At 52.8% G+C, this 25,285-nt stretch overlaps 1 protein-coding gene across 8 annotated transcripts; it reads left to right on the top strand.

Moving 5' to 3' along the window:
• Positions 1–2,341: 2,341 nt before the first annotated feature.
• Positions 2,342–25,267, top strand: Ppil2 (peptidylprolyl isomerase (cyclophilin)-like 2). 8 transcript variants are annotated; one of them, XR_001235406.1, is made up of 22 exons: positions 2,342–2,477; positions 3,698–3,747; positions 5,231–5,276; positions 5,982–6,044; positions 6,708–6,759; positions 10,259–10,310; positions 12,447–12,538; positions 13,723–13,812; positions 14,434–14,509; positions 15,442–15,602; positions 16,953–17,028; positions 17,549–17,655; positions 18,064–18,153; positions 18,446–18,479; positions 18,945–19,062; positions 21,556–21,612; positions 22,272–22,344; positions 22,412–22,474; positions 22,592–22,725; positions 23,032–23,162; positions 23,405–23,537; positions 24,025–25,267. XR_001235406.1 is itself a non-coding variant. In XM_005391698.2 (21 exons), the coding sequence occupies exons 1-20, from the start codon at positions 2,446–2,448 to the stop codon at positions 23,126–23,128; spliced, it is 1,563 nt and encodes a 520-aa protein (XP_005391755.1). In that variant the 5' UTR covers positions 2,342–2,445; the 3' UTR covers positions 23,129–23,162; positions 24,685–25,267. The 8 variants fall into 8 exon arrangements, 7 of the variants coding, with proteins under 7 accessions (XP_005391755.1, XP_013373321.1, XP_005391756.1 ...); XM_005391698.2 differs by lacking the exon at positions 23,405–23,537 and having other exon boundaries at positions 24,685–25,267; XM_013517867.1 differs by lacking the exon at positions 23,405–23,537 and having other exon boundaries at positions 24,038–25,267.
• The last annotated feature ends 18 nt before the right edge of the window (positions 25,268–25,285 follow it).

The raw sequence follows: 25,285 nt of genomic DNA, 5'->3' as shown, positions 1-25,285 counted from the left end.
CACTATGCCTAGCTAGAATGCTACCTATGAAACAATGAGGGCCACAGTGTGAAATATAAGAATATAAGTAGTGTTTAAAACCACAAGTCTACCAGGTGTGGCAGCACAAGTCTTTGTTCCCCACACTCGGGAGGCCAAGGCAGGAGGATTGCTGTGAGCTCAAAGCCAGCCTGAGCTACACAAGGAGACCCTGTCTCAAAAAACAAAAACAAACAAATCACACAAGCAAAAATAAAATAAAATAAAATAAAACAACAATGAAGAAAAAAGAAAAAGGGCACAAAGGGGAAATGCTGACATGGCTAATAAGAACCTGCAGGCTTACCTGTAGAAATGGAAAAATAAAAACCAGGAGAGTGCAGTCTCTGATGATGTGGGCAAGAAAAAAGCCAAGTCTAATTAACTGCAGACCATGTCTTATTCTTGACCCTGTGCCCTCCTTGTAAAACCCAGAGGGCCATTTTTATCCATCACTTTGTAAATGTGTTTTTAGTAGCTCTAGCAACATTTTTTTTTAAAGGAGAGAGTCCTACCTCACTCTATTTTTAACGGGTAAATGATCTTTTAAAGATTTTCTTTTGGGGGGTACAACTAGAAAATAGTGGGACATTGAATTATGAAGGTTTGGACTGCCTTAGGTGTCAGCTTAACATCCCATAGATGGGGGTTATTTTTATATCCTATAGTACAAGACATCCTAAATGCCAAGTTGGAGTTCCAGTCATGTATTTCATGTCTTGAAAAAATATATGTGTGTACATATATTTAGTTTTTTGAGACAGGGACTCACTAAGTAGCTCAGACTGACCTTAAACTTTCTATGTGGCCTGGGTTGGCTTCAATTTTCTGATCTTCCTGCCTCAGCCTCCCACAATGCTGGTATTATAGATATATACCACCAAACCTGCTCAAGTTAGTTCTATTCCCATGTTTTTAATAGAATTGCTTCCTAAAGAAAATCATTCTTTAGTTGTGATACACTTGTAATCCCAGCACTTAGGAGACTGAGGCAGGAAGACTGCCAAGAGTTCAAGGCTAGCTGGAGCTATATAGTGAGTTTAACGCCACCTGAACTACAAAGAGAGACCCTGTCTCAAAAAAAAAAATAGCACTCTTTAATTGTGGCTTTGTCAGAATCACACACTATAACTTTGGTCATGGTAATTCATTTTCCCAATAATTTTGTTAATGTGTTGTGAAAAATCAAAAGTATGAATATATAGTATACATGCTATGAAATTGTGAATTGGTGGAATTTAAAGTTTATCAACATTTAAAGGTCTTGGTATTACATATCCTCTTTAGGAAAATTTGCCTCCAAATTTGAAACTGGAAAGTCACTGTAATAACTGACAAAGAAATACGGCACTCTACATGACTTTTTAGATTTTCAGTAGCTGTGTTAAGAACTATGTAGAAAGTGAAATGTCTGTCCTAATCCTCAACACAACCAATAAAATCTCAATCATGAAAGAAAAAAAATAAGCCTATGCTTAGCATGGATAAGGGCCTGGGCTCAATCCCCAGCAACCCCTAAATCCCCATCCCCAAAACAAAAACACAAGCCTGGGCAAGCTCAGCAGGAGCCTGATGCAGACAGAAGCCAGGGCAGGGCGCACAGATGTACTGATGCGCCAGAAGAGACCTAAGGAACCAGGGAGGGGTTTGGATCTCCAGGCTTGATCACTTCTCTGAGTAACTGAGGGGCTCCGAGACAGTGAGGAGCAAACGCTTGGAATCGGAAAGTGAGTAGGTAGAAAGGGTCGATAGAGATCTAGGTGGTTATCTTTATTCCCAGCTACTTGTGAGGCTGAGGCAGGAGGATCACAAGCTGAAGATCAGCCTGGTCCCAAGGTCTAGCAAGACCTTATCTCAAAATAACTGAAAGGGGCTGGTACAATAAAATGCACGTGCGCGCGGGCGCACCCACGGACGCGCGGGCGCACCCACGGACGCACGCATACACTTTAGGGCACACAGCACACACAAAACTGAGCTCGTTTGCTTTGTCTGGACCAGCAATACAGACAAACATATAAACTGATCAAGGCATAGCGGGGCGTGGTGGCGCACGCCTGTAATTCCAGCACTCGGAAAGCTGAGGCAGGAGGATCACTGCGAGTTTGAGGCCTGCCTTAACTGCATAGTAAGACCCTGTCTCAAAGAGACAAAAAAAAAAAAGGAAAGAAAAGAAAAAAAAAGAAGAGACAGACCAAGACACACAGACGCAGACACACACCAGACGACCACACGCCAGGAGACCACCCGCACACAGCCGCGCCAGCCTCAGAGCCGGCGCAGCTGCCCGGCATGCCCCGCGCCAGCTTCCGGGGCGGGGACGCACGAGCCCGGAAGTAGTCGAGAGACTCGGAGCCGCCTGGGGTCTAAGTTGTTGGCGTTTGTTTCTCCGCGTGTGCAGGCTCTGCCGCCGCCGCCGCCGCCGCCATGGGGAAACGACAGCACCAGAAGGACAAGATGTAAGTTCTGCTGCGGCCGGAGCGTCCCGCCGCACGTCAGTTTCCCGCGCGTCTCGGGGCCCATCCCACTGTCACTTCCTCCGTGAGCGCAGTGTCCTTTGGGTTGGTAGCCTCGGTCCTGCACCTCCGGCCGTGTGCGTTGGCCGGTGCCCCTTGGCCCGTACCCGTGTTGCAGATTCTTCCGGTGTGAGCCAGCTGTGCCCCAGGCTCCCCTCCGTCAACCAGGTTTCCTTGATTCTCTTCCTAACAAGCGAAAAAATTGGGGCTAGCAACAGAACTACTCTTGCGATGATGTTTTTTTGCCCCGCAGGGCTGGGGATTGAACACAAGAGTGTTCTATCACGGAACACCATCTCCAGCCCTGATTGTTTGTTTGTTTGTTTATAGGCAGGGTCTCGCTAAGGTTGCCCTGGATTGCCTGGAACTTGTGATCCTCCTGCCTCAGCCTCCCGAGTAGCTAGGATTACTGACTAAGCCAGTGGACTGGCTATGAGGATTACCCTTGACTTTTGTGTATCCATATCTGGTAGTGACCTGTCAGTCTTCACTTGGTTGGGCTGTTCCAAAAGAGTGGCTACTCCCTTCTTTTGAAACCTTTGGCTGACAGCTGGGATCCCACATGCTCTTTGCTTTGCATGTCCTTTGGGGGCTTCTAGTAGTTTCTTTGGCTGGGCTTTACTATCCTGCTAGACGGTATTTTTCATCTGTTTCCATATGTCCTGGGACTCTTGTTCAGTGACATCAGTGACGTCTTCCTGCCTGTGGGCCTTTTTTTTTTTTTTTTTTTTAACAGTACCGGGGGAGGACCCTAGGACTTCATACTGAGCTGCATCCTCGGTCCATTTTACTTTATTTTCTTTTTCTTTTTTCTTTTGAAACAAGGTCTTGCTAAGTTGCCCAAGCTGGGGTTGAACTTTGAATTCTCCTGCCTCAGCCTCCCAGAGTGCTGGAATTATAGGTGTGTACCACCATGCTTGGCATCACTGTCAGGTCATCTTAATAAATCCAGTTCATTTTCTTAGGGCAAAGCAAGGCCGTTGGTATTTATTCACAAATTTGTGTGTCGTCTTCTCTGTTATTTATCACTGTGTGTCTGACACCTGCAGGTGCTTGAGAAATGTTTGCTGAATTAGTGAAGATTATATCATCAGTTATTGTAAAACTCAATTGTCTCTATAAAGGTGTGGTAGTAACATTCTTTCTTTCCCTTTCTCCTTCAGGTACATTACCTGTGCTGAATATACTCATTTTTATGGTGGCAAAAAGCCAGGTAAGGCATAAAATTGGTCTGTTCTCTGTGGAGGATGGGCGTGGTCTTAAGGAATGATGTCCTCATTATACAGTGAGCAGGAAAAATGAACAGTTAACAGAAACAGACATTATAGTAGACAACAGGCTTGAGGACACAGTCCATAAGATAGGAAGTAGTCTCAGGATAGGAGAACATGTTTCATCTTATAGGGTTGGTTTTTGGTTTTTGAGAAAGGGGCCGAGTGTGGTGGTGCATGCCTGTAATCCCAGCACTAGGGAGGCTGAGGCAGGAGGATCACCATGAATTTGAGGCCAGCCTGTGTTACACAGTGAGGTCAAGGCCAGACTAAACTGTGTAGCAAGACCCTGTCTAAACAGATCCACAAAAAATAAATTAATTAGTTTTGAGAAAGAGTACTTGTAAGTTTTCTAGGCTTGCTTTAAATTTGGGATCCTTGCCTCACCCTTCCAGAATGCTGGGATTACAGGCATGTGCTACTGCACCCAGCTTCTTGGAGATATTTTTGAATGTAAGTTACAATGAAGAAGGTGGAGCACAAGTATAGTGGGAGGAACAAAGAAGGAAGGTAGGTTAAGTTAATAAAAGATAAAATAAAAAGAATGTAATATCCAAAGCTATTGGGGCTATGGTCAAAAAAGCACAGTCATAATTTTGTTTATTTATTTTTGACCTTTTGAGACAGGGTCTCACTCTGCAGTTCAGGCTGGCCTTAAGCTCACTTTGTAGCCAAGGCTGGTCTCGAACTCGCAATGATCCTCCTGCCTCAGCCTCCCGAGTGCTGTGGTTACAGGCGTGAGCCACCATGCCTAGCCAGAGTCATAATTTTAATGGGAGTAAAAGGGGGTATTTTTGGAATTTTTCCTCTATTTTTATTTTATTTTATTTTTTGTGTGTTGGGGATCAAATCTCTAGGGCCAGTTCAATGCTTGGCAGGTAGTCTGCCACTGAGTACGTTTCCTGCCCATCTAAGCTTTCTTCTTCCTTTTTAATTAATGGTCCTGGAGATTGCTGTCAGGGCCTTGCATTGAGCTACATCCTCAGCTCTTGTGTTTTGTTTTGTTTTGTTTTGAGATAGGCTCTTATGTGCTGTGTTAGGCTGACCCTTGAACTCATTGCAATCTTCCTGTCTCAGCCTCTTGAGTAGCTGGGCTTACAGTTGTGCACCACTGTACCCAGCTTCTGAGTTCATTTTTGGTGTACCCCATGTGTTTTAGTTATATCTATTGAAAGAGTTTTAGTCCAGGAGTTGGGGGATATAGCTTAGTAGAGGGTGTTTAGTATGCTCGAGACCCTGGGTTCAATTCCTAACACCAGTAAACAAACAAACAAAAAACCAATTAAAAAAAGTAATCAGTAGCAATTTCTATATGAGTAGTTCCCATGAACTTTTTCTAAAATGTAATTGAGTGGTTGGTAAGTACTCATAGATGAAATGGTTTACGGAATAAGTTTTCTGTTTTTTATTTCAAATTTTAAACAGATGTCCCACAAACAAATTTTCGTCGTTTACCTTTTGACCACTGCAGGTAAGAGTTCTTTATTTCACCCATGATCATATTCTGGTACAGGTTGACTATCTCCCCCGACCCCTTTTTTTTTTTTTTGGAGACAAGGTCTTGCTATATAGTTCAGACTGGCCTTGAATTCACTTTGTAGCCTAGGCTAGCCTTAAACTTGTGACAGTCCTCCTGCCTCAGCCTCCCAGAGTGCTGGGAATGCAGGTGTGCACTACCATGCCTGGCTGATTGTCCCTTTTGTGAAAACTTGGGACTGGAGTTGTTTCAGATTTGGGATTCTTTTTGGATTTTGAAATACTTGTATAAGCTTTACCAGTTACCATCCCTAATCTGAAATCCAAAATCTGAAATGCTTCAGAATTCTTACTGTTTGGAAAATTGATGTGATGCTTTAAAAGCTTCAGATTTTCAGCCTGTTTGGTCTGAGACCTTTAGATTGGCAGTGAGAGCAGCCTGGCTGCTGGGCCTCGTCCTGGGACCGGTGCCTCGTACTGACCAACTTGTTGCAGAGCTGCTGAGGAGTGAGGTGTGAGGGAGGCTTCTGGTGCTGGCTGAGCGCAGTGCATGCAGAGGAGCCTCTGGGACTGCTGGAAGAATGATTGACAGAAAGAAGCCAAACGGCCGTGTCACAAGGGCTACAAAGGGTAGCCTGGCTGGCTTGCAGCTGATCCTTGTGCCTGGCAGCTGACCAGCAATGACTCTGTCCTTTCTCAGTCTCTCTCTGCAGCCCTTTGCCTACCCGGTCTGTACTCCTGAAGGTGTCGTCTTTGACTTGCTGTGAGTTTTTCCTTGAATTTTGATCTGATTCGAGAGATTGTGAACCCACTAAGGAAAGGGGCATCAGATTTGCAGATCCAGACAGTGCCAAGGCCCCCAGGCTCCTGGTCTCAGAAGTCTCAGGAGCTCTCGGTGACCTCTTGGTGACTGAGGAAGAAGGGCCCTGGCCTCAGGAACATGGCAGCAGTGCTGCTCTGACCCCTAGGCAGACAGCTTTAGGAGGCAGTGCCCCTGTCCCCCCATCACTTATAGGGGTCATCAAGTCCTGATGGGCATACCTGCTCCTGTGTTGGAATCTCAATGAACTTGCTTTCCCTTCATGAAAGCAGAGCCTAAGGAAGGTGCACAGGTTTCCTGTCCCCTATTTGCTTTTTGTCTTTTTGAGAGGGATTCACTATGTAGTCCAGGCTGGCCTTGACCTCACTATGTAACCCAGAGTGGCCTCAAACTTTCAGAGATCCTCCTGTCTCTGCCTCCCAAGGGCTGAGATTACAAGCGTGCACCCCCTCACCTGGCCTCATGTGCCATTTTTGGAAGCATTGTGCCCATTTTTTGTTTGTTTTTTTTGATCAAACCCAGGGCCTCAGGGATGCCAAGCGTAGTCTCAACCGTTGAGGTGCTCCTCCACTTCCGCTGACACTTCCTGTTGTCTCTTCCCTTCAGGAACATTGTTCCATGGCTTAAGAAGTATGGGACCAATCCCAGCAATGGAGAGGTAGGTGGCCCTGCTGCCATCTAAGTGGTGCTGGTGCAAACTCTCCCTCTGTCTTTACTTTGTCCTAGTGTTCTGTTCGTTTTTTATTTTGAGACAGAGTCTCCTTTTGTAGTCAGGCTGGCCTGGAACTTCCCATGTAACCCAGGCTATCCTCAAACTCAGGACTCTCCTGTCTCAGCCTCCTGGATGCTGGGATTATAGGCATGCACCACCAAATTTGGTTGTCCTTGTGGTTTTCACATACATGGGAGCCTGAGGTGCTAGAGACCCATTGATGGGGAGTGAGTGGACAGTGAGGAGCAACAGTCCCGCCCTTCCCGCCCGCACCCACTCCTTCACAGAATTGTCCGCTTGTGCATGTGTGAACAGTTGGCCTTCCCATCCACAGGTCCTGTGCATGCAGATTCAACCAGCTGCCAGGCATTAATTTTTTAAGAATTCCATCTGTACTAAACATGCACAGACTTTCACCAGTACTTCCTAAACGATACAGTGTAACAACTTTTTACAGAGGAGTGACGCTGTATTAGGTATTGTAAGTCACCTAGGGTTGCTTTAAAGTATAAAGAAGGTGGGTGTAGGTTCTTGGCAAATCCTGTGCCATTTTGTATGGGGGACTGGATCCTGTGCTGATTTTGGTGTCTGGGGCTCCCGTGGGTGCTGAGGGACAGCTATGTATGCCTTTTCCGGGGAGACATGCAGTCATAGTGCGGTCTGTACCTTGCTCCTGTGCCCTGTCTTGTGTCCCAGAGACCCAAACTGTTCGTGCAGAAAGCATGGCCTTTTCTCCGATGCTGTGAGTAACCTCCGTTGGGTTGTTGCCCTGGATTTTAAGTCATGTGGCCATACAGACAGGTGCAGGGAATGTCTCTGTGCATGTGTTTTGGGACACACACGAGTGTCCTGCCAGGACAGCTAGGTCAGAGGGTGGGTACCTTTTCAATTTCAATAGCTACTGCAGAATTGCCCTACAAGCTAGAATGCTGTTCTGTTGTTTTAAGCCACCAGTAGCAGTGTGTGAAAGGAAATGTGTGGATTCCTGTGTTGGGCAACACCAGTAATGTCTTTTTTTTTGGCTACTTGTAGGCAAAAAGAATTTATTTATTAATTGTTATTGAGGAGTGAACCCAGGGTGTGCTAGCCAGGCACTGTACCACTGAGCTATACCTGTACCCCCAGATGTTCTTGTATTTTAGTGTGAAACAGAGTCTCAGTAAGTTGCTCAGGCTGGCCTTGAACTTGAGCTTCTCCTGCTTCAGCTTTTCCAGTAGCTGGGATTATAAGGGTGTCCACCGCACTTGGCTCAATTTGTATTTTTTGTGAGTTGGGTAAAGCTGCTTCTTAAATTTTCTGCAGCTGGATCCAGTGCTATGAATCCTGTGCCACACAGGAAGTAAAATTTCAGCTCATTTTCCTCTCTCACCCCACGGTGTGCGTTCATCCTAACCCACAGTCTTCCTGCATCGTAATCGTCCTCTGCTTGGTCCCTTTACTTCCCAGAGGTCTGTCTCCTCCTGTCTGTGGGCCCATCTCTTCATGTATTCAGTTGCACCTGTTGACTCAGCAAGGTGTTAGCCTTTGGCCTGCGCTAGGTCTGCAGCAGCTACAGTGGCTGGCAGGCGCCAGGAGTTCCGCTGAGACGCTGCAGAGAGGGACAGTGAGGCTTGGGGATCTCAGGTGGACTGGGAATGTCTGAGGAGCACCCTTCAGCTGACACTGGAGGATGACGGGAGATGGTGGGAGATAGAGGCTGTATGGGCCGTAAAGGTCCTGGAGAGGACTTGGGTTTGTTCTGGAATAGTGGGAGTCCAGACAGGATCATGTCCTGGCCTTTTTTGAAGGCACGCTCTGGTATGACGTAGAAGCAACAGCTTTGTGGGGAGAGCACTGGTCATTGTGCACAAGGCTGTGGGGGCCATTTCCTAGCACTGCATAAATAAGTAAATAAATAAGTGACTTTCCCTGGAGTGGTGGGAGAAGCTGGTGGCCCATCTGTGCCATCTTCGCTCTTCTGCTCCTGGGCTGGGGCGGGCTTCTTTGCAGTGTGGGTGGCCTCTCCAGTGTGGGCATCCTCAGAGACCCTTCCAGCTGAATCTGAAAAAAGTCCCTGGGCTGAGGGCTGGCTGGCCACACGCCACTTGGGCCCAGGCAGAGCATGTTGTGTGTGGGCTGTCTGGTTGGGTTACGTACCGGGAGGGAGCGGCCCACCTCTTCTGTGTGTAACCCTCCCCTGTGTGTGGAGGCTGGTGAGTGGAAGAGTAACAGGATGGAATGAAGCCCGTGGCAGAGGAGCAGATGTGCTCAGTTAGGAGAGCTGTAGGGTCAGAGGTCAGTCCAGCTCCCAAACCCCTAATGTCTTCCCTGAGCTGTGGATGGGTAGGGCCAGGTCCAGCCCCACCAGGGTGGCAGTAGCTGCTGGGATGGGGACAGCTCTGACTTCCTCTTCCGGGGTGTCCACTGCACAGCCCGCCATACTTCTTCCAGGAGAGGTGGGTTCTCCCCTCTGACTGCCAGGACATTTATCATTGCATCAGCTTTCCCATCAAAGCGATGAACTAAAGATGTATTTCAGAAACTTTGGCAAATAATGGATCTTACTTTCCTCTTGCACTCTTAGCATTTAGGTATATTCTTTTTATTGGGTGGTGGTTCTGGTGATGAATCTAGGGCAGATGAGCTATACCCCTGGTCTTTTCCCCATTCGTAATATTTTATTTTCTTTATTTATTTTTGAGATAGAGTCTGGCTTTGTAGTTCAGGCTGGCCTGGAACTCACAGCAGTCCTCCTGCCTCAGCCTCCCAGGTGCTGGGATTACAGGCATGCACCACCACACCCAGCAATATTTTATTTTTTAAAGTATTCATAAATGGAATAAGCTGAATACTTGGGTACCCTCCTTAGCATTAGAAATACACTCATTTTTTAGTTTCAGAAGTAATTTGTGCTTGCCATAAAGATGTTCAGACAAGGACCTGGTAGAGTATGTGTTTATTATGCAAAGGCCTTGGGTTTAGTTCCTAGCACCAAATTAAAATAAAAGGTCAGACACTGCAGAAACATAAAACCACTCCCTATCCTGTAGCCTCACTCAGTAGCCTCACCCGGCTTTGTGCGTTTACAAATCTGGGTTCTCCTCAGAGCCTTCTGGATGTGGGCGTCACACGGACACTACCACCCAGGTATACGTTCTGCAGCCCCTCTGTGTCCTAGCTGTGTCCTGGGGCCTCACTAAAGGGGTCCCTGTAGGTAGACTCTGGTTGATAGCTGCAAAGGATTGACTGGCGAGAAACGTTTCCATTTGGCCTGTTTCAGCTGGCTTCTCGGCCTCAACCTTTCTTCCCATCACTTACTTATTATTATTATGTGTGTGTGTGTGTGTGTGTGTGTGTGTGTGTGTGTGTTACTAGGGTTTAAAGCTAGGACCTTGTGCATGCTAGATGAGTGCTCTACCACAATACCCTGAGCCCTATTCATTATTAGTAATTATGTGTCTTCCAGAAACTCGATGGGAGATCCCTCATCAAGCTGAACTTTGCCAAGAACAGCGAAGGTGAGAGTGCTTTCTGTAGCTGGCTCTAGGATTTTCCCACGGAACCAGGCCCTGCTCTTACCAAATTGTTTTATGGAATTAGTTATTGTTTTCTTTTTCTGTTTTTGTGGAGCTGAGGATCAAAGTGAGAGCTTCACACGTGCTAAGCATGTGCTCCATTACTGAGCCCTAAGCCTAGCCCTCATTCACTCTCCCTCCGATCAAGCTACATATTTGCTTTTTTTTGTGTGTGTGTGTGTGTGTGTGTGTTTTTTCCGGTAGCGGGAGTCGAACTCACGACCTCGCACTTGCCAGGCAGGCGCTGTGCTGCTGAGCTAAACCCCACCCCCTGTATTTGCTTTTAATTTTTCAAAAGTTGTCACCTGACTTCTTAAAGGCTGAGGTTGTTTTAAGCTGGGGGAGGTGGGGATGGAACCACTTCTCGGCAGAGGCAGTCAAGCCATTGTGAGCTGCTGTTGGCCTTCATGGTCGGGCCCTGTGGAGCACAGGCCTCATCTGGCTAAGGCTGTGGTCCATTCATTACTGGAAGCAGAGGCTGCTCAGGCTGAGTCCCGGGGTGGTGGCCGAGCCGTGGGTGTGGCATCCTGGAGGGATTTCTGGGCAGCTGGCAGCTGGGCTTCTCATCACCACTGCTCCTGGGGCCCCGGCTTGGCTTGGGGCCTCCTACTGTATGTTCCTGCCCTCCCTCCTGTCTTAGATGTCTGAGCAGAGGCCCTGGACCAGGGGTTGCTCTTGCTGGAAGTTCTCTGTGGCCCTGGCCCAGGCCTCCTTTTGCTGCACGGATGCCCTGGTTTAGGTTGTTATACGTGTTTGTAGTGTGTGATGTGGATGTGGATGTGACCTGAGAAGCCGGGGTGAGGTCAGGAGGCAGAGCGGCCTTGCTGGGCCTGGGAGGGTGCAGGAGGCCCGAGTCCTGAGATGGAAACCACTCCCAGAGAGACATGGTCCAGCTTCCGTCGTTTCTGGTGCTGGGGACTAAAGCCAGGGCCTTGTACACAGTAGGCAAGTGCCCTCCAATTGGGCTAAAACCCGAGCCTGTTTTATTTTTAGTTGGAAATTTCAGACACAGGAAAGTAGGATTAGTAGCATGAGCAGCATCCCTGATCCATCAGCAGCCTCAGGCCCATCAGCTGTGGCCCGTCTGGTTCATCTGGGCTCCCACTCGACACTTCCTGGGTGATGTTGAAGCAAATTCCAGACTTGGTGTCGTTTCCCTGATGAAATCCTCCACTTTGCAGAACTAAAGATCAGTGTGCACATCACCGCAGCAGCATTATGACATGTCAGAAATGAACAGGGGTTCTTCAGTCTCATCAGATATGCACATCAGATATGCACTCAGCGGGCAGATTTCCGTAGTTCCCTAATTATTATTTTTTGTAGTTTTCAGATCAGGTTTAAAAGGAGTCTGCCCAGATGTTGTGGGTGACACCTGTATTTTAGTTTTTTCTCTAAGTTATTTTTGGGGGCTTATCAGGGCTCCTAGCTACTGGGTAGGTGATTATCAGGACAGGAAATCCTGTGCAAGGTTTGCCGCAGTCACTGAGGTGAGGGGTGCAGGAGGCCAGGAGATAGGGTAGCTGGTGGGTGCTGTGGGCGCGAGGGGAGAAAGCAGTTGAGGCTGGGTCCCTGGGAAGGGGCGCTTTTTCCTGGGGAGACAGACTGTTTCCTGCTGGGGGCTGGCTTCAAGAGGAGGAAGAGGTTGACACAGTAGTCTTAGAGCCTGTGCTTCTAAGGGGAAGAGGGGCTTGGGTCTTTTTTTTTCTTTTTTTTTTTAATTTTCTTGAGACAGGGTCTCAACATGTACTCCAGGCTGGACTTGAATTCACTGTGTAGCCCAGGCTGGCTTCAAACTCACAATGATCCTCCTGCCTCAGCCTCCTGCGTGCTGGCATTACAGATGTGTGACATCACTCCTGGCCAAGGTTGGGTCTTGCAGGATGAATAGGGGTTTCTTAATGGCTTGAGCAGCTGCTTTCCCTCTGTTTCCAGCTCTGGGCAGCTGGCCTGGGCTGCTGCGTTCTTCCTTCTGTGACCTTCTGCCCAAGTTCTTTCCCACCTTGGCCCCCGGTGGTCTTTGTTGGATCATCAAAGCCCGTGAGGGTGACTGGCTCCCTGTGTGCACCTTCTCTCTAGGGAAGTTCCACTGCCCGGTGCTGTTCACCGTGTTCACCAACAACACCCACATCGTGGCCATCAAGACGACCGGCAATGTCTACGCCTATGAGGTGGGTCCTTGCTGCGGGGCTGTGAGACAGCGTGGCGCCAGGCTCTGGGGTATGTGCTTTGGGGATTTTCTGTCGGTCTGGCTGTGCTGGGGTAAGCTGGGCACAGCAGTCTCGACCTGGCCTTGTGGGACTTAGAGTCACAGTCACCAACCAGCATAGGGCATCCTGCTGAGCTCTGGCTGGGCACCTTCCTTCTTCCAGACAGGGTGCTTCCTGTGGCCTGCAGACCTGAAATCCTGGCAGTTCTGGCTTGAGGAGGGGCCCTCAGAGTCCAGGCCCTGGGGAGGGTTGAGCCCTGTGGGCTGGGCGGCAGGGCTCCCGGGAGGGAGCTGTCGCCACACAGCAGCAGTGCCAGGCTGGGGTGCAGCTCCTGCAGCGCGTGGTGTACGCATGGGAGCGGGCAGCTTCTGCCTGGGTCCTGCTGCTCAGCACAGAGGCTGGGAGCAGCCCCCACTGCAGAGCAGGTTTGTGCCCGTTTCCTTCCTCACTTGGACATTGGCAGGGTTGAGGTGGCCAGTGCTGCCCAGGGCTGTTTGGCTCCTTCTTGCCTGAAGCACACCGCTCGAGCAGAGGTTTTTTTTTTTTTTTTTTTTTTTTTTTTTTTTTTTTTTTTTTTTTTTTTTTTTTTTTTTTTTTTTTTCTTTTTTTTTTTTTTCTTTTTTTTTTTTTCATTTTGAGATAGGATCTCTCTATGCAGTTCAGGCTGGCCTTGAGCTCACTTTGTAGCCCAGGCTGGCCTCAAACTTGCAGCAATCCTCCTGCCTCAGCTTCCCGAGTGCTGGGATTACAGGCATGTGCCACCACGCCCGGCTCCAGCAGAGTGCATCTAAACTGTGTGCCCCATGAGAGCACGCGTCTGTGTGCTTGTTCACTGAGTGCTTGGCTCCGGGCCTGGCTCTGGGCCTGGCGCATGCGTGGTGGTGCTCAGTGGATGTTGGAGCCAGTGGGAAGTGGCTTCACCGAGCCTGTTGGCTACCCTGTAAGATGTACCTGGATCCTCCCACGAGCAGGCTGGGTTCAGGTCACTGTCTGGGCACAGCCATCCCTGCCCTTCCCTAGACATGGAGGCACCGTGGCAGTTACATGGTTAGGTCATCTCTGTCCCTGCTCTCCCTCCTCCATGGTGCTGCTGTCGGGCCAGGGCCTCTGGCAGACTCCGTCATGCCTGCTCTCTCCTGGCCTAGGCAGTGGAGCAGTTAAACATCAAGGCCAAGAACTTCCGGGACCTGCTGACCGATGAGCCCTTCTCTCGGCAGGACATCATCACCCTCCAGGTGAGTTTCAGCCCCCTGCCCGCCGCCCAGCTGTCTCTGCTCCGTGATCTCCTCCTGTGAGTCTGCCCACGTGTAGTTCCATAGCCACCCAGCACCTGTGCCTCCTTCCCTTGGCGTTCTCCTGGGCCTTGACCGGTTTCCCTGTTCTGGGCTGCCCCAGAACAGAGGCATCAGAGTGGCATGGCCACCCTGCGAGCTGGCTCTCCTCCTGCCACTTCAGGGACAGAGTCCTTGTAGGTGTCAGCTCTGAGTGAGCGGATGAGAACTCTACATAGAAAAGCCGAGGTAGCCTCGGTGGGACTGACGCTGGGGCAGGGCGGCAGGCGTGTCTGGTTCCCCTCTGGCTTGTCTCATTCTGATCAGAATTTATCCCTGTGGCTGCCCAGGCCATCCTGTGGCTGCCTACCACCAAGTGATGCCTTATTTGTGGGCGAGGGGGATGCAGTTTGGTGACCAGCTAGCCAGCCTCTGCCCTGTCCCCACCCACCCCTACTTGTGCCCTGTCCATGGCTAGGAGCCAGCTTCTTCCCATGTGGGCGCCTGCCCACCCCACGTTGCCTGTGGCAGCCACTCGGCCTCAGCCCTGGATTCACTGTGCTGGGCGTTCTCTTTTTGCTGCAGGACCCCACCAATTTGGACAAGTTCAATGTCTCCAACTTCTTCCACGTTAAGAATAACATGAAAATAATAGACCCAGGTGTGTACAACCAGGGGCTACTCTGGGCGGAGTAGGGCAGTGCTCCTCGGGCAAAGCTCCGCCTTCCTAGGGCCAGGGCCCCCACGCGTCTGGCTTCAGTCCAGGTCGGTTCCCTATTTCCCAAATCAGTGCCATGTCTGACTTCAGAGAAGCAGCTGACCACGGCCATGGAAACACCAGCAGGCCAGACTTGCCACCCTGCCAGGACGTCCCCCCACTTTTCCTCAGCCTTGGGGGCTCTGTCTTCCCCAGATTGCAGTTGGGGTTGCAGTGACCAGAGGACACTGACGGAGGTGTCACTGGGGTGGAGGCTGTGGGTGATACCGGGTGGATGGCTGGGTCCTTGGTCCCTGTGCTTCCGTAAGACTCATGGCCAGAGATGAGTTGGCCTCAGGCTGCGAAGGACAGCGTCCAGGTGCTCAGTGACGAGCACTGCATAAACCACTTAGAGTTCAGGGGCCTGAGCACATGGTCCGGGTAGATCTGAGCTCAAGAGACCCAGAGGGTCTGGGGCCCAGAATGCTGACCCCATACAGCTGAACTGTAGCCCTCCTGTAGGGGTGTAGATGGGACTTTTCACTTCTGGAGAGACTCGGCACTTCTGTCACTTTAAGTAAGGATCACTTTTAAAAATATAAGAGCAAAATATACACTGTTAAAGGCTTGGAATATATAGATAAGTAGACAGGAACTAGAGCTGTCCCTGAGCCCCCATCCTCTACCCCAAGACTCCCATTTAAGTGCAGGAAGGAGAGCCCTGGGTGCCCGGCCTTGCTGTGCCCGCCAGCGCTGGCACGGCCCAGGGCAACAGCATGGGACTGTCACAAGCCTGCCTGCAGCTTATGCTGCTGTGGCCCGCTCTGGCTTTGTCCCCGGCCCACCCGTGGCCTGTGCTGGTTTCAGCGGCTCAGGGCCTCTGTGCTGTTTTGTAGACGAGGAAAAGGCCAAGCAGGACCCATCTTACTATCTGAAGAACACAAACACTGAAACCCGAGAGACCCTGCAGGAGCTCTACAAGGAGTTCAAAGGGGATGAGATTCTGGCAGCCACCATGAAGGCCCCCGAGAAGAAGAAAGTGGACCAGCTGAACGCTGTGAGTGGGCGGCCCATCTCCTGCCTCTGAGCCCTGTGAAGTGGTCCTGGGGAAGGGGCTCATGGGGCCGGGAATACACTGGAGGAAGCGGTGGGACCCCCCAGAGCTGTGGTGCCCCGGGACCCTGGATGTCCAGATCTCCAGGGCTGCCAATACGGCTGGGTTTGGGGAAGGTATGGGGCCAGACGCACGTCCATGCCCTGTGTCCAGTCCCTGCTTCAGCGTGGGTGGCAGCTGCCTGCTAGTTCTAGGGGTTCTGGAGGCGGCTTTTATACCTCAGGACAGCAGCCCCAGACATGCAGGTCTGTGGGGGCAGGGAGGCAGGCCTGTGGGCGTCCTGGGCAAAGCCAGGAGACGGAGGGACTGCTGAGGTGTCTGGGGCCATCATGTCCTTGTCTCCCCAAGGCCCATCAGCAGTGGTGGTGCTGGATTTGTGCCTGGCCCATCAGCCTGGATCTGCTCTCCCTCCCTTGTGAACCAGAGCTGTGGGAAGGACAGAGGCCAGGGGGAGCAATTCTCAGGTTCTCCCCCATGGGGAATTATTCAGGAAAATTTGGAAAATTAAAACGAGTGTGTTGTCCATAATTGCCCCCAGAACAGTCACTGGTAGCAATTTGGTGTTTTTCTTTCTTATAGGGCAAGTACCTCCCTCCCTTTTTTTTTTCTAGAGAAGAAAAGTGACATTTATGAGGACTTTTATTTTCCTGGCTAAAGCAATCATGTGTTTACTGTAGAAAAATTTGAGCCAGGCATGGTGGCTTACACCTGTAATCCTAGCACTCAGGAGGCTGAGGCAGGAAGATCGCTGTGAGTTTGAGGCCAGCCTAAGCTACCTAGTGAATTTAAGGCCAGCCTGGACTACATAGAGAGACTTTGTCTCAAAAAAGAAAAAAGACAAACTTGAAACCTTTAGGGAGCCGGGCGTGGTAAGGCATGCCTATAATCCCAGCACTCAGGAGGCTGAGGCAGGAGGATCGTTTCGAGTTTGAGGCCAGCCTGGACTACAAAGGCCAGCCTGAACTGCATAGTGAGACCCTGTCTCAAAAAGAGGGATAAAAAAGGAACCTTTAGGAAGAAATAAGTCCTCCCTTGTACCCTTGTCCTTACAGAAGACTAGTCCTGTGTGGTGTGCTGTTCCCAGGGTTTGATTTAACATGGGCCCCTGCCTCCCACCCAGGCCATACTCACTTCCCTGGCCTGCACCCCCGACCCCTGACTGCTATGATGGTACCCCTCATCCTCTGGTCCTTGCTGGCTCCCAGGCGCAGGCCTAGAAGGTGGGGCGGCGTGGGTGGGCCGTCTTGCGGCTGGGACTCCGGGCAGGGCTGAACAACACTGTGTTTCTGCCAGGCTCACTACTCCACGGGGAAGGTCAGTGCGTCCTTCACCTCTACTGCCATGGTGCCAGAGACCACCCATGAAGCAGGTAGCTTCCCTGCCTCTCCTGTTGGCTCCTAGGGTCTGGGTTCACAGTGGTGGTGATGGGCCTCCTCCCTGCCTGCCTTTCTGGGGACCCAGGTAGTTCCTGCAGGTCAGCATCTCGTGTCAGGGGTGGGGCTCAGCGTCGGGAAGAGTGGCCTGTGGAGGTGGCTTCGGTGTTGGGAGACGCTGTATGAGCACCAGGCCTGGCCAGGTGGTGCTCTCCTCACCATGCCGCCTGGCCCCTCAGGCCTGCCCTTGGCATGGACCTCCTGTGTCCTCCCATGTGCTCGGCCACGTGCTCCCGTACCCCCTTGTAGTTGCTGTAGGCCTGTGGGGCCCTGGTAGCCCCAGCTCCAGTTGCCCAGCGAGTCTGCTCATAGTCAGGGCAGATGCTTGGCTTGGGTCTCTCGAGCTCTCTGCGGAGCTGCCCCTGCCCTGCCGTAATGTGTCAGATGCTGTGGAGCCCAGGTAGCGGGGCCACCCCGGGTCAAGGGCAGGCGTGGAGCTCGAGGCTGTCTTCGCAGCGGCCATCGACGAGGACGTGCTGCGTTACCAGTTCGTGAAGAAGAAGGGCTATGTGCGGCTGCACACCAACAAGGGTGACCTCAATCTGGAGCTGCACTGCGACCTGGTGGGTGTGACCACTGCTCCCCAGCCACCACGCAGTCCTTTTCGGGTCATTCAACTCCCAGGTCTTAAGTATGGAGCTGCAGTTAGTATTTGCTTGTAGAAAACTCCAGCCTGTCCGCAAGAGGAAGCTGACGTGCCCTGACTTCCTTCCTGGGGCCGCGTCACCTCGAGCACGTCTCTTCCGCCTGTGCTGGGTGGGTGTGCCGTGCATGTACCTGGGCAAGGGCCCCAGTTCCACCTCTGTTCTGCCATGGGTCACACAGCCACAGGTACCCTGTCACTTAGCTTCCGGGGTCTTTGCTCCCAGACCAGCAGCCACTCATCCTTACTGTGTGATAAAGGCTCTGTGGGCTTTTGTGCCCGTTGTTGGCTGCTCTGTGAGTCACAGAAGCACTGGGCTATTTTGCAGACACCGAAAACCTGTGAAAACTTCATCAAGCTCTGCAAGAAGCACTATTATGATGGCACCGTCTTTCATAGATCTATCAGGAACTTTGTGGTGAGTGGACAAGCCTGCGAGTGTGTGTGTGAGCAAGGGGGTTGTGTCTGTCCTGCCTCTGGCACCCTGGCCAGGCTGAGGTGGCTGGTGTGTGTCCTGTAGATGAATCCTGCTGGGGACCCGCAGCCTGGGCCTGGAGTCCCAGCCCAGGTGCAGCTGGGCTTTTGAGGCCCCTCGTCCTCACAGGAGTGGTGAGCCTGCCTGGCAGGGGCATGCTCACAGGCAGGAGGGCAGCAGCTGGCAGCAGGTGGCTTCAGGATGCCTTGCTCACTGGCTTTTGTTCTCCTTGCAGATCCAAGGCGGGGACCCTACGGGCACAGGCACAGGTAGGTCCGAGACTGAGTCCGTCCCTGACCCCTTTGGCTGCTCAGTGGGTCCAAGGGGACAGGCGGGTGGGAGAGCCCTGGATGTGAGTCTGCTAGACGAGCCAGAATTGCTCCTGAGCCTCAGGGCGCTTGGTGCCACCTTAGGCACGACCTTGTTTCCCGTTCTGAGGTGGTTATGAGGCCTTGGTGACAGGTGGGGGGATCACATTCTCCTGGGCCCCCAGGGACACCCCGCTCAGGAGGAGGGACTGGCCGTCCCTCCTGCTACCTTCCCACACTGCCTTTCTGCTCCGCACATCAGCACGGTGGACCTCACGAGGGCCGGTGTGTGCACGCTGGGACCTGGAGGAGGCTGGCAGTGAGCTGCCTGAGGACCAGGGCCCCTGGAACTGCTGCCCCAGCAGTGCCTGAGGCCCCTTTGAGACTGGGTGCCTGCAACAGCCCCCGTGCTCCTTTCTGTTCCAGGCGGGGAGTCGTACTGGGGAAAGCCCTTCAAAGATGAGTTCCGGCCCAACCTCTCACACACGGGCCGAGGCATCCTCAGCATGGCCAACTCAGGGCCCAACACCAACAAGTCCCAGTTGTGAGTCTCAGCCCACTTGTGTCTGCCCGGCTGTTGTGGGGTGGCCTGGGAAGGGCCCTGAAGTTGCCTGCAGGCTCCTTCTCTGAATACTCCCTAAAGTTACACCAGGCCCGAGTCACCAGACCATGCAGCACCCCCAGGCCGCGGGGTGCTCCTTTGTGCAGAAAGGGAGCCCCTGTGCCAGTCAGCAGGCAGCACTGCATGGTGTTGGGTGCCCTCGAGAGGGGCAGCCAGCCTGAGAGGCCTCTTGGAAGCGCAGCTGGTGGGACCAGGACTGTGCAAGTGTGTGGCCAGGAGGCATGCCATGATGGCCTCATGTGCTGGGCCATGTGCTGGGTGGGAGGCCGATGGGACAGGTGGCCAGGGGAGGGCCGACAGGGCCTGTGGAAGCCTGGCCATGTTGGGAGGAGTAGACACTTGTATTTTGGAAGAGTAAGTGGATAACAGCACTTACGCATCACTGAAGAATGCAGCTTGACCTTCCTTTTGGATGTGTCTTTTTGGTTTGTGTGTGCGTACACCAGGGGTGGAACCCAGGGCCACGTGCTGTGCTCTACACGCCTGTCTTGCACATTTTAAGGGTGTACACTTCCCATTCAGGGCTTGCCAGCTGTGAGTAGTTAGTTGTTGTGTTTTGAGGCAGGGTCTCGCTATGCAGTTCAGACTGTCCTTGAGCTCACTTTGTAGCCAAGGCTGGCCTTGAACTTGCAATGATCCTCCTGCCTCAGCCTCCTGAGTACTGGGATTATAGGCGTGCGCCACCACGCCCAGCCCGAGTAGTTCTTATAATTTCCTTTTAGCCAAGTTTTTCCAGGGCCATCTCTTTATTTCCTAGTAAGTTGAATATATGATTTGTTTCTGTTATTGTTTGAGTATAAGGAGGAGGATCACTTTTTTTTTTTTTAGTTATATATTTCTCTTTTCCTTAAGTAGCCTGTGAAACTGCTAGTGGGTCAATGGCCTTCTCTTTATTTCTGATTTTTTTTTTTGGTCCCTTCTCTGACACCTTTTGTAAAGTTGCAAAGGTGACAACTTTTACAAAGTTCTAATTTTCTCAAGGAACTTGACTTTATTTGTTACATTTTGGTTTTTCCCTTTGTTATTCTTTAACTTTTCTGTTTTGTGTTTGGTTTTGTTTTTGAGACAGGCTCTTGCCCTGTAGTTCATAGGCTAGCCTGAACTCAGTAAATGGCCCAGGCTGGCCTCCAAATCCTGGTGATCCTCTGCCTCAGCCTCCCAACTGCTGGGATCACAGGTGTGCCCCACCATGTCTGGCCTCCTTGTTTTCTTCTGGCTTATTTTACTCTTTCTAGCCTCCTAAACTGTGTTAGAAATTAGCAAGAGAGAGAAAGAGCTAGGAGTCGAGATCTACACAGTTGTGGGCCAGACAACTTTGAGCCTTGCTTGGTTGGTGACCTCACATGCAGTCATCCTAATGGGCTCAGGAGAGCCCCTGCCCGGCTGAGCAGGGCGTGTCTGACGCAGCCCAGAGGCCCACTGCGAGTGACGGGCTGGCAAGGTCTGTGGGCTGTCGGGGACGGGGAGTGTGCTGTCCTCCGGTGCCACACTTTGAGGAGTGGCTTCCTGCCTTGTGCACCGTAACCTGTCCCATGACGCTTCTTGCCTTCCTCCTTTTCTCTGATGTCTTCTGCCTCTTCAGTTTCTGCTTTTCAGACTCTGAGCGTGTTCTTACACTGGCACACGCTTGGATTCTTTCCTCCTGTAATTCATCCTGGCAGCCCTCAGTGTGCACTTCGCTTCTGATGGGTACTCTGCTTTCTAGGATCTTCCTTTATGCTTCTGAATCACCCTTTTTTTGTATCTCTTTTCGTTGCTCTTGTCTTTTTCCTCATTTGGAAGCTCAATTTGTGTCTGGACTAAAGAAGTCTATTCGAGTGGAAAGCCGCTAGGTGATGTCTCCACGTTTCCCAAGAAAGGAGATGTGGAGGACTTTCCAGCCCCCGCAGCCACCTTGCATACCAGCCTTGTTGCGCACTTGAAGTCTGCCTTGTCTTCGTGCCGAATCTGATGGGGTCACATCCCGGGTCTGTGTATTTCTTTCCCAGTTCCTTTGCTCGTGCTCTCGCTCTGTTGCTTCCTTTCTCCTGTTCTGCTGTCCTTGGCCCTTCAGCAGATGTCGTGACGTGGCTGGGCTCTGGCCCCTGTCCCAGCTGCCTTCCTGAAGCAGCTGCTTGGGCGAGCTCAGGAGGGGCACAGCGCCTGCTCGCGGGAGGTTGGCAGTGTCCAGGGCGTGGGAGCTCTGGGCTTTCTCCTGCCTTGCTGGTGGTCTGGGGTTACGTTGGTGGCCCCTCTAACAGTCTTGTCTGGACAGGAGTGGGTGGGAGTCGGGTATGCAAGGTATGCATGGAAGCTGCAGGTTCCTGGAGGGGTCCTCAAGGCCAGTGGATTCCCACTGTGGCCCCAGTGGTCACCAGCAAAGGCGGGTGGGCGGGAAGCTCACAGCGGACCCTGACCCCCTGTCCTCCTTCCCAGCTTCATCACCTTCCGTTCCTGTGCATACCTGGACAAGAAGCACACCATCTTTGGACGGTGAGGGCGGCCGCTGTGAGAATTCTGGGGTGGTACACAGCTGACCACGTCCTCCCCGCAGCTGGGAGCTCTCACTGGGACTGTGCTCGTTGCACCCTGCAAATGTCGCTGCTGAGGGCTACACAGAGGGAACTTGGGTGTTTCGGGGTGGGGAAAGTTGAGGCCAGCCCTGAGGGACTAAGGAGACGAGGCCCGGGCCCAGCCTGTTGAGCTGCCTTAGCCCAAACCCTCTGCCCTCCCTGTCTAGGCAGCCTTTGGTTGATGCCCAGATCAGAAGTCTGGGCCGTGTCCTGTCTTCTTCTTTGTGCTGCAGGCGGGACAGCGGCAGACTTTCTTATTAAAGGCCCGGATGGTAATTTCAGCCACAGTCTCTGTAGCGAGCACTTGACTCTGGGGTCGCAGCAAAAAACCGGGACGATATGGGAGCAGCAGGGTGCTTCTGTCCACATAACGGAGAGCTGCGTGTGGCCAGGCCTTGCCTTCTGACCACACCTTCTCTCCTCCAGCCCTTGCCCCGGCTGCTGCCCTATCAGGCCAACGGGGCCTGTGGCAACTTCATGGGCCCCTCACCTTGGCCCAGTCCCTGTCCTGGCATGCCTTGGGAGCTTCGCTGTAGGGGGGCCACAGGGCAGTGCAGACCCTCTGTCCCTCTGCTGCAGGGTTGTTGGGGGCTTCGACACACTGACAGCCATGGAGAATGTGGAGAGCGACCCCAAGACGGACCGCCCTAAGGTATGTGCCGAGTAGGGGTTGGGAGGACGGGGACGCACTGCTTGCTCACTCGGCCCCCTGCCTCCAGGAGGATGTCCGCATCGATGCCACCACAGTGTTCGTGGACCCCTACGAGGAGGCCGATGCCCAGGTGAGGTGGGTGCAGCGTGCCTCGGGGAAGGCTGCGGCAAGCTGTCCTTCCCGCTGGGCTGGGAGGACCCCGCACTCCCATGTGTGCCAGGTCGGCCACAGCCCTGCTCCTTTCCAGATTGCTCAGGAGCGGAAGACAAAGCTTGAAGTGACCCCAGAGACCAAGACGAAAACCAACCAGCCCCCGCCTGGGAGCCAGGGCCCCCAGACATACCGCCAGGGAGTGGGCAAGTACATCAACCCAGCAGCCACGTGAGTGGGGTGCAGTGGGTGAAGAAACCTCGGGGGCCAGGCTCAGACTAACCTTGTGTGCTGGGGCCACCCCAGCCAGAGGGACCTGCTCTGTGCAGGTTGGCCAGGGCCTCTGTGCAGCCCGAGGCCATCGGGACCAGGGGATGAGGGTGAAGCATAGTATTAGGGCAGCCTCAGAGGAGGGCCATGTGCGGACGCCGAGCCACCTTGAGGGGACTGGGGGGGTTGGAGGGTAGCAGCGCAGGCCCTCAGCTCAGCTGGAGGCCTGGCACCTGTGTGGCAGCTGGAACCTGGTTCTTTTCGCAGGAAACGTGCGGCAGAGGAAGAACCATCAACCAGTACAGCTGCCCCTGTAGCCAAGAAAAAGCCCAGTTGCGGTTTTGGGGACTTCAGCTCCTGGTAGCAGCAGGCGGCCCACACTGACTCCTGGGATCCCGGTAGGAGTCAGGGCTGGGGGTCTGCGTCCACAGCGCTGAGCTTTCTGCCCTGTGAGCTGCCTCTCAGGCTGTGACCCAGGCAGACTCTTGCCTGCTACCTAGCTGCTCTTTCTCAGCCCCCAGCCTCCTTGCCCCTCTGCTGGTGCCAAGGCTTGGGGCAGCCTGGGGTTGGGACCTCTTCGGGGCAGGCCTGGCCTAGGGTCCCTGCTCTGGTTTCCATGCTCCTTTCATCATCTCCCCAGGGACAACTCAGGCTGGCCAGTTAGAAACACGCTCTCAGGGCCCAGACCTGACCCTGAGCTGCTGGAAACCGGGGCTTCCCAACCCGTTGTGGCAAACCCAGGGAGGTTTTCGACCCAGACTGGAGCATTGGCGGTACTTTCACACACCTTTTCTGCTGCTCCTGCCTTGGGACTGGGGACCCCACTCTGTACGCTTGGTCCCTGGGTTGGGTCACTCTTGGATGAGGCTGACAGCGGCCTGCTGTGACGACGAGCAGACTGTCCCTAGCTGGGGAGATGACCTTGGTGCTTAGACCCATCCCAGTCACCAACCCCTCTGGCTCCCCGGCCAGCTGTATCAGGGTCCCTTGATTCCTCCCTTGACCCTTATTCCTCTGTGACCTGTGTCCAAGAGATTCATGCTTCCGCCTGGCCTCCCTTTTCCTGCTCTCAGGCCCCGCTACCTCAGCCTGCTGGGGAGCCTCCCCCTTCGGGACAGTGTCACGGGGTCAGTGTTTCCTGACCATCCCCAGCCTGTCCTGGGCTCCTTCTCATCCTTGGGCCACTGCCCACTTCCCCCAAATTCTAACTTGGGCTTCATTCTTTTCATTCTTTCCGCACCTACAACCTTGAACCGGTAGCAATTCCTGACAGCTCTTAGTTCTACAGTGCACCTGGTCCTGCGTATCTTCCTCTGATGCTGAAACCGCAGGCCTGAGCCCTGTCCAGGAGGCAGCATCCGCCCCCGTCACTGTGCACCCTGCCCCCAGCCACTTTATACTGCTGCTGAGTGACCTTCACAAGGCACGTTTTCCCACTGTCACCAGGCTTTATTCCAGTCACTGGCTTTCCTTGTGCTAAGAATAAGGTCTGTGGCTCCCCCAGGCCACGCCCCTTCTCTAGCCTGTCCCTCTACAGCCACTCCTGCCCATTGGTCAGGGGCCCCAAGCTCCACAGTGACCTTCCAGGCTCCTTCCCCACACCCCTGTATGTGTGCCGCCAGGCTCCCCTCCTCGGATCCTCCCCGTCAGCCCGTGGCTGTGGGCCGATACCACACATCTGCAAGAAGTGGGGAGGGCTCTGAGGCTCCGGGGTTGACCAGGTGGACATAAACCTATAGGCCACTGAGCCTGCACTGGGGAGCTCAGGTGTGGGTGGGGGCAGAGGCCTTGGGGCAGGGAGGGGTGCACTGGGAGCAACTGGGACTGAACAGACACCTGCCACCTGCGGGGTAGGGGTGCGGCCGCTCTCCATGGTCACCCTAATCATATCCTTACGCTCTTCCTGGCCATGTTGAAAAGCCGCCGACCTGGTGATGACAGAAACGGGACCCTGGCAACCCTCAGTCCCTGGAGCAGCTCTGAGACCTGATGTGGGCGCTGCAGGAAGCCGGGCCCATCCCTTCACATGAAGGAGCAGCCTCCCCACAGTGATCAGCAAGCAGCCAAGAAGTCTGACATAGGAAGCTTTATTTATAAACCTCACATGGACAGAAGACCAAGGCTGGCTGCACGGCCGGTGGGGAAGGACAGGCTGAGGCGGGGTGTGTGCTTGAGCGAGGCGGTCCGCCCTCAGGGTGGGGTTTCCAGCTGCCTCCAGGCTGCTAACCCACCCAAGCAGCCTCACCAGCGCCTGCGCCTGCCTCGAGGGCGAGGAGGCGAGGCCCGGGCCCTGCCCTCGCTCTCGCCCTTCAGGCCTTTCACAGAGGCTGGCTGACATTTTTGTAGTTCATTTTAGAGCTTTCTAGATATGAAAACCACAAGAATTTTATAATTCCCTGATATGGTCATCAGGTAAAATAAAGGACTTGGGGTGGGGGGAATCTCATTTCTGATCCTTTCAAATATCTGACAGATGCCATCAATAAATATCAAGGTATAAAAATACTGCGTTTATATATAA

The sequence above is a fragment of the Chinchilla lanigera genome, unplaced genomic scaffold (genome assembly GCF_000276665.1).
Source record: "Chinchilla lanigera isolate Chin_1 unplaced genomic scaffold, ChiLan1.0 scaffold00041, whole genome shotgun sequence".
Taxonomy (NCBI): domain Eukaryota; kingdom Metazoa; phylum Chordata; class Mammalia; order Rodentia; family Chinchillidae; genus Chinchilla; species Chinchilla lanigera.
This window is presented reverse-complemented; position numbering and strand designations above follow the sequence as displayed.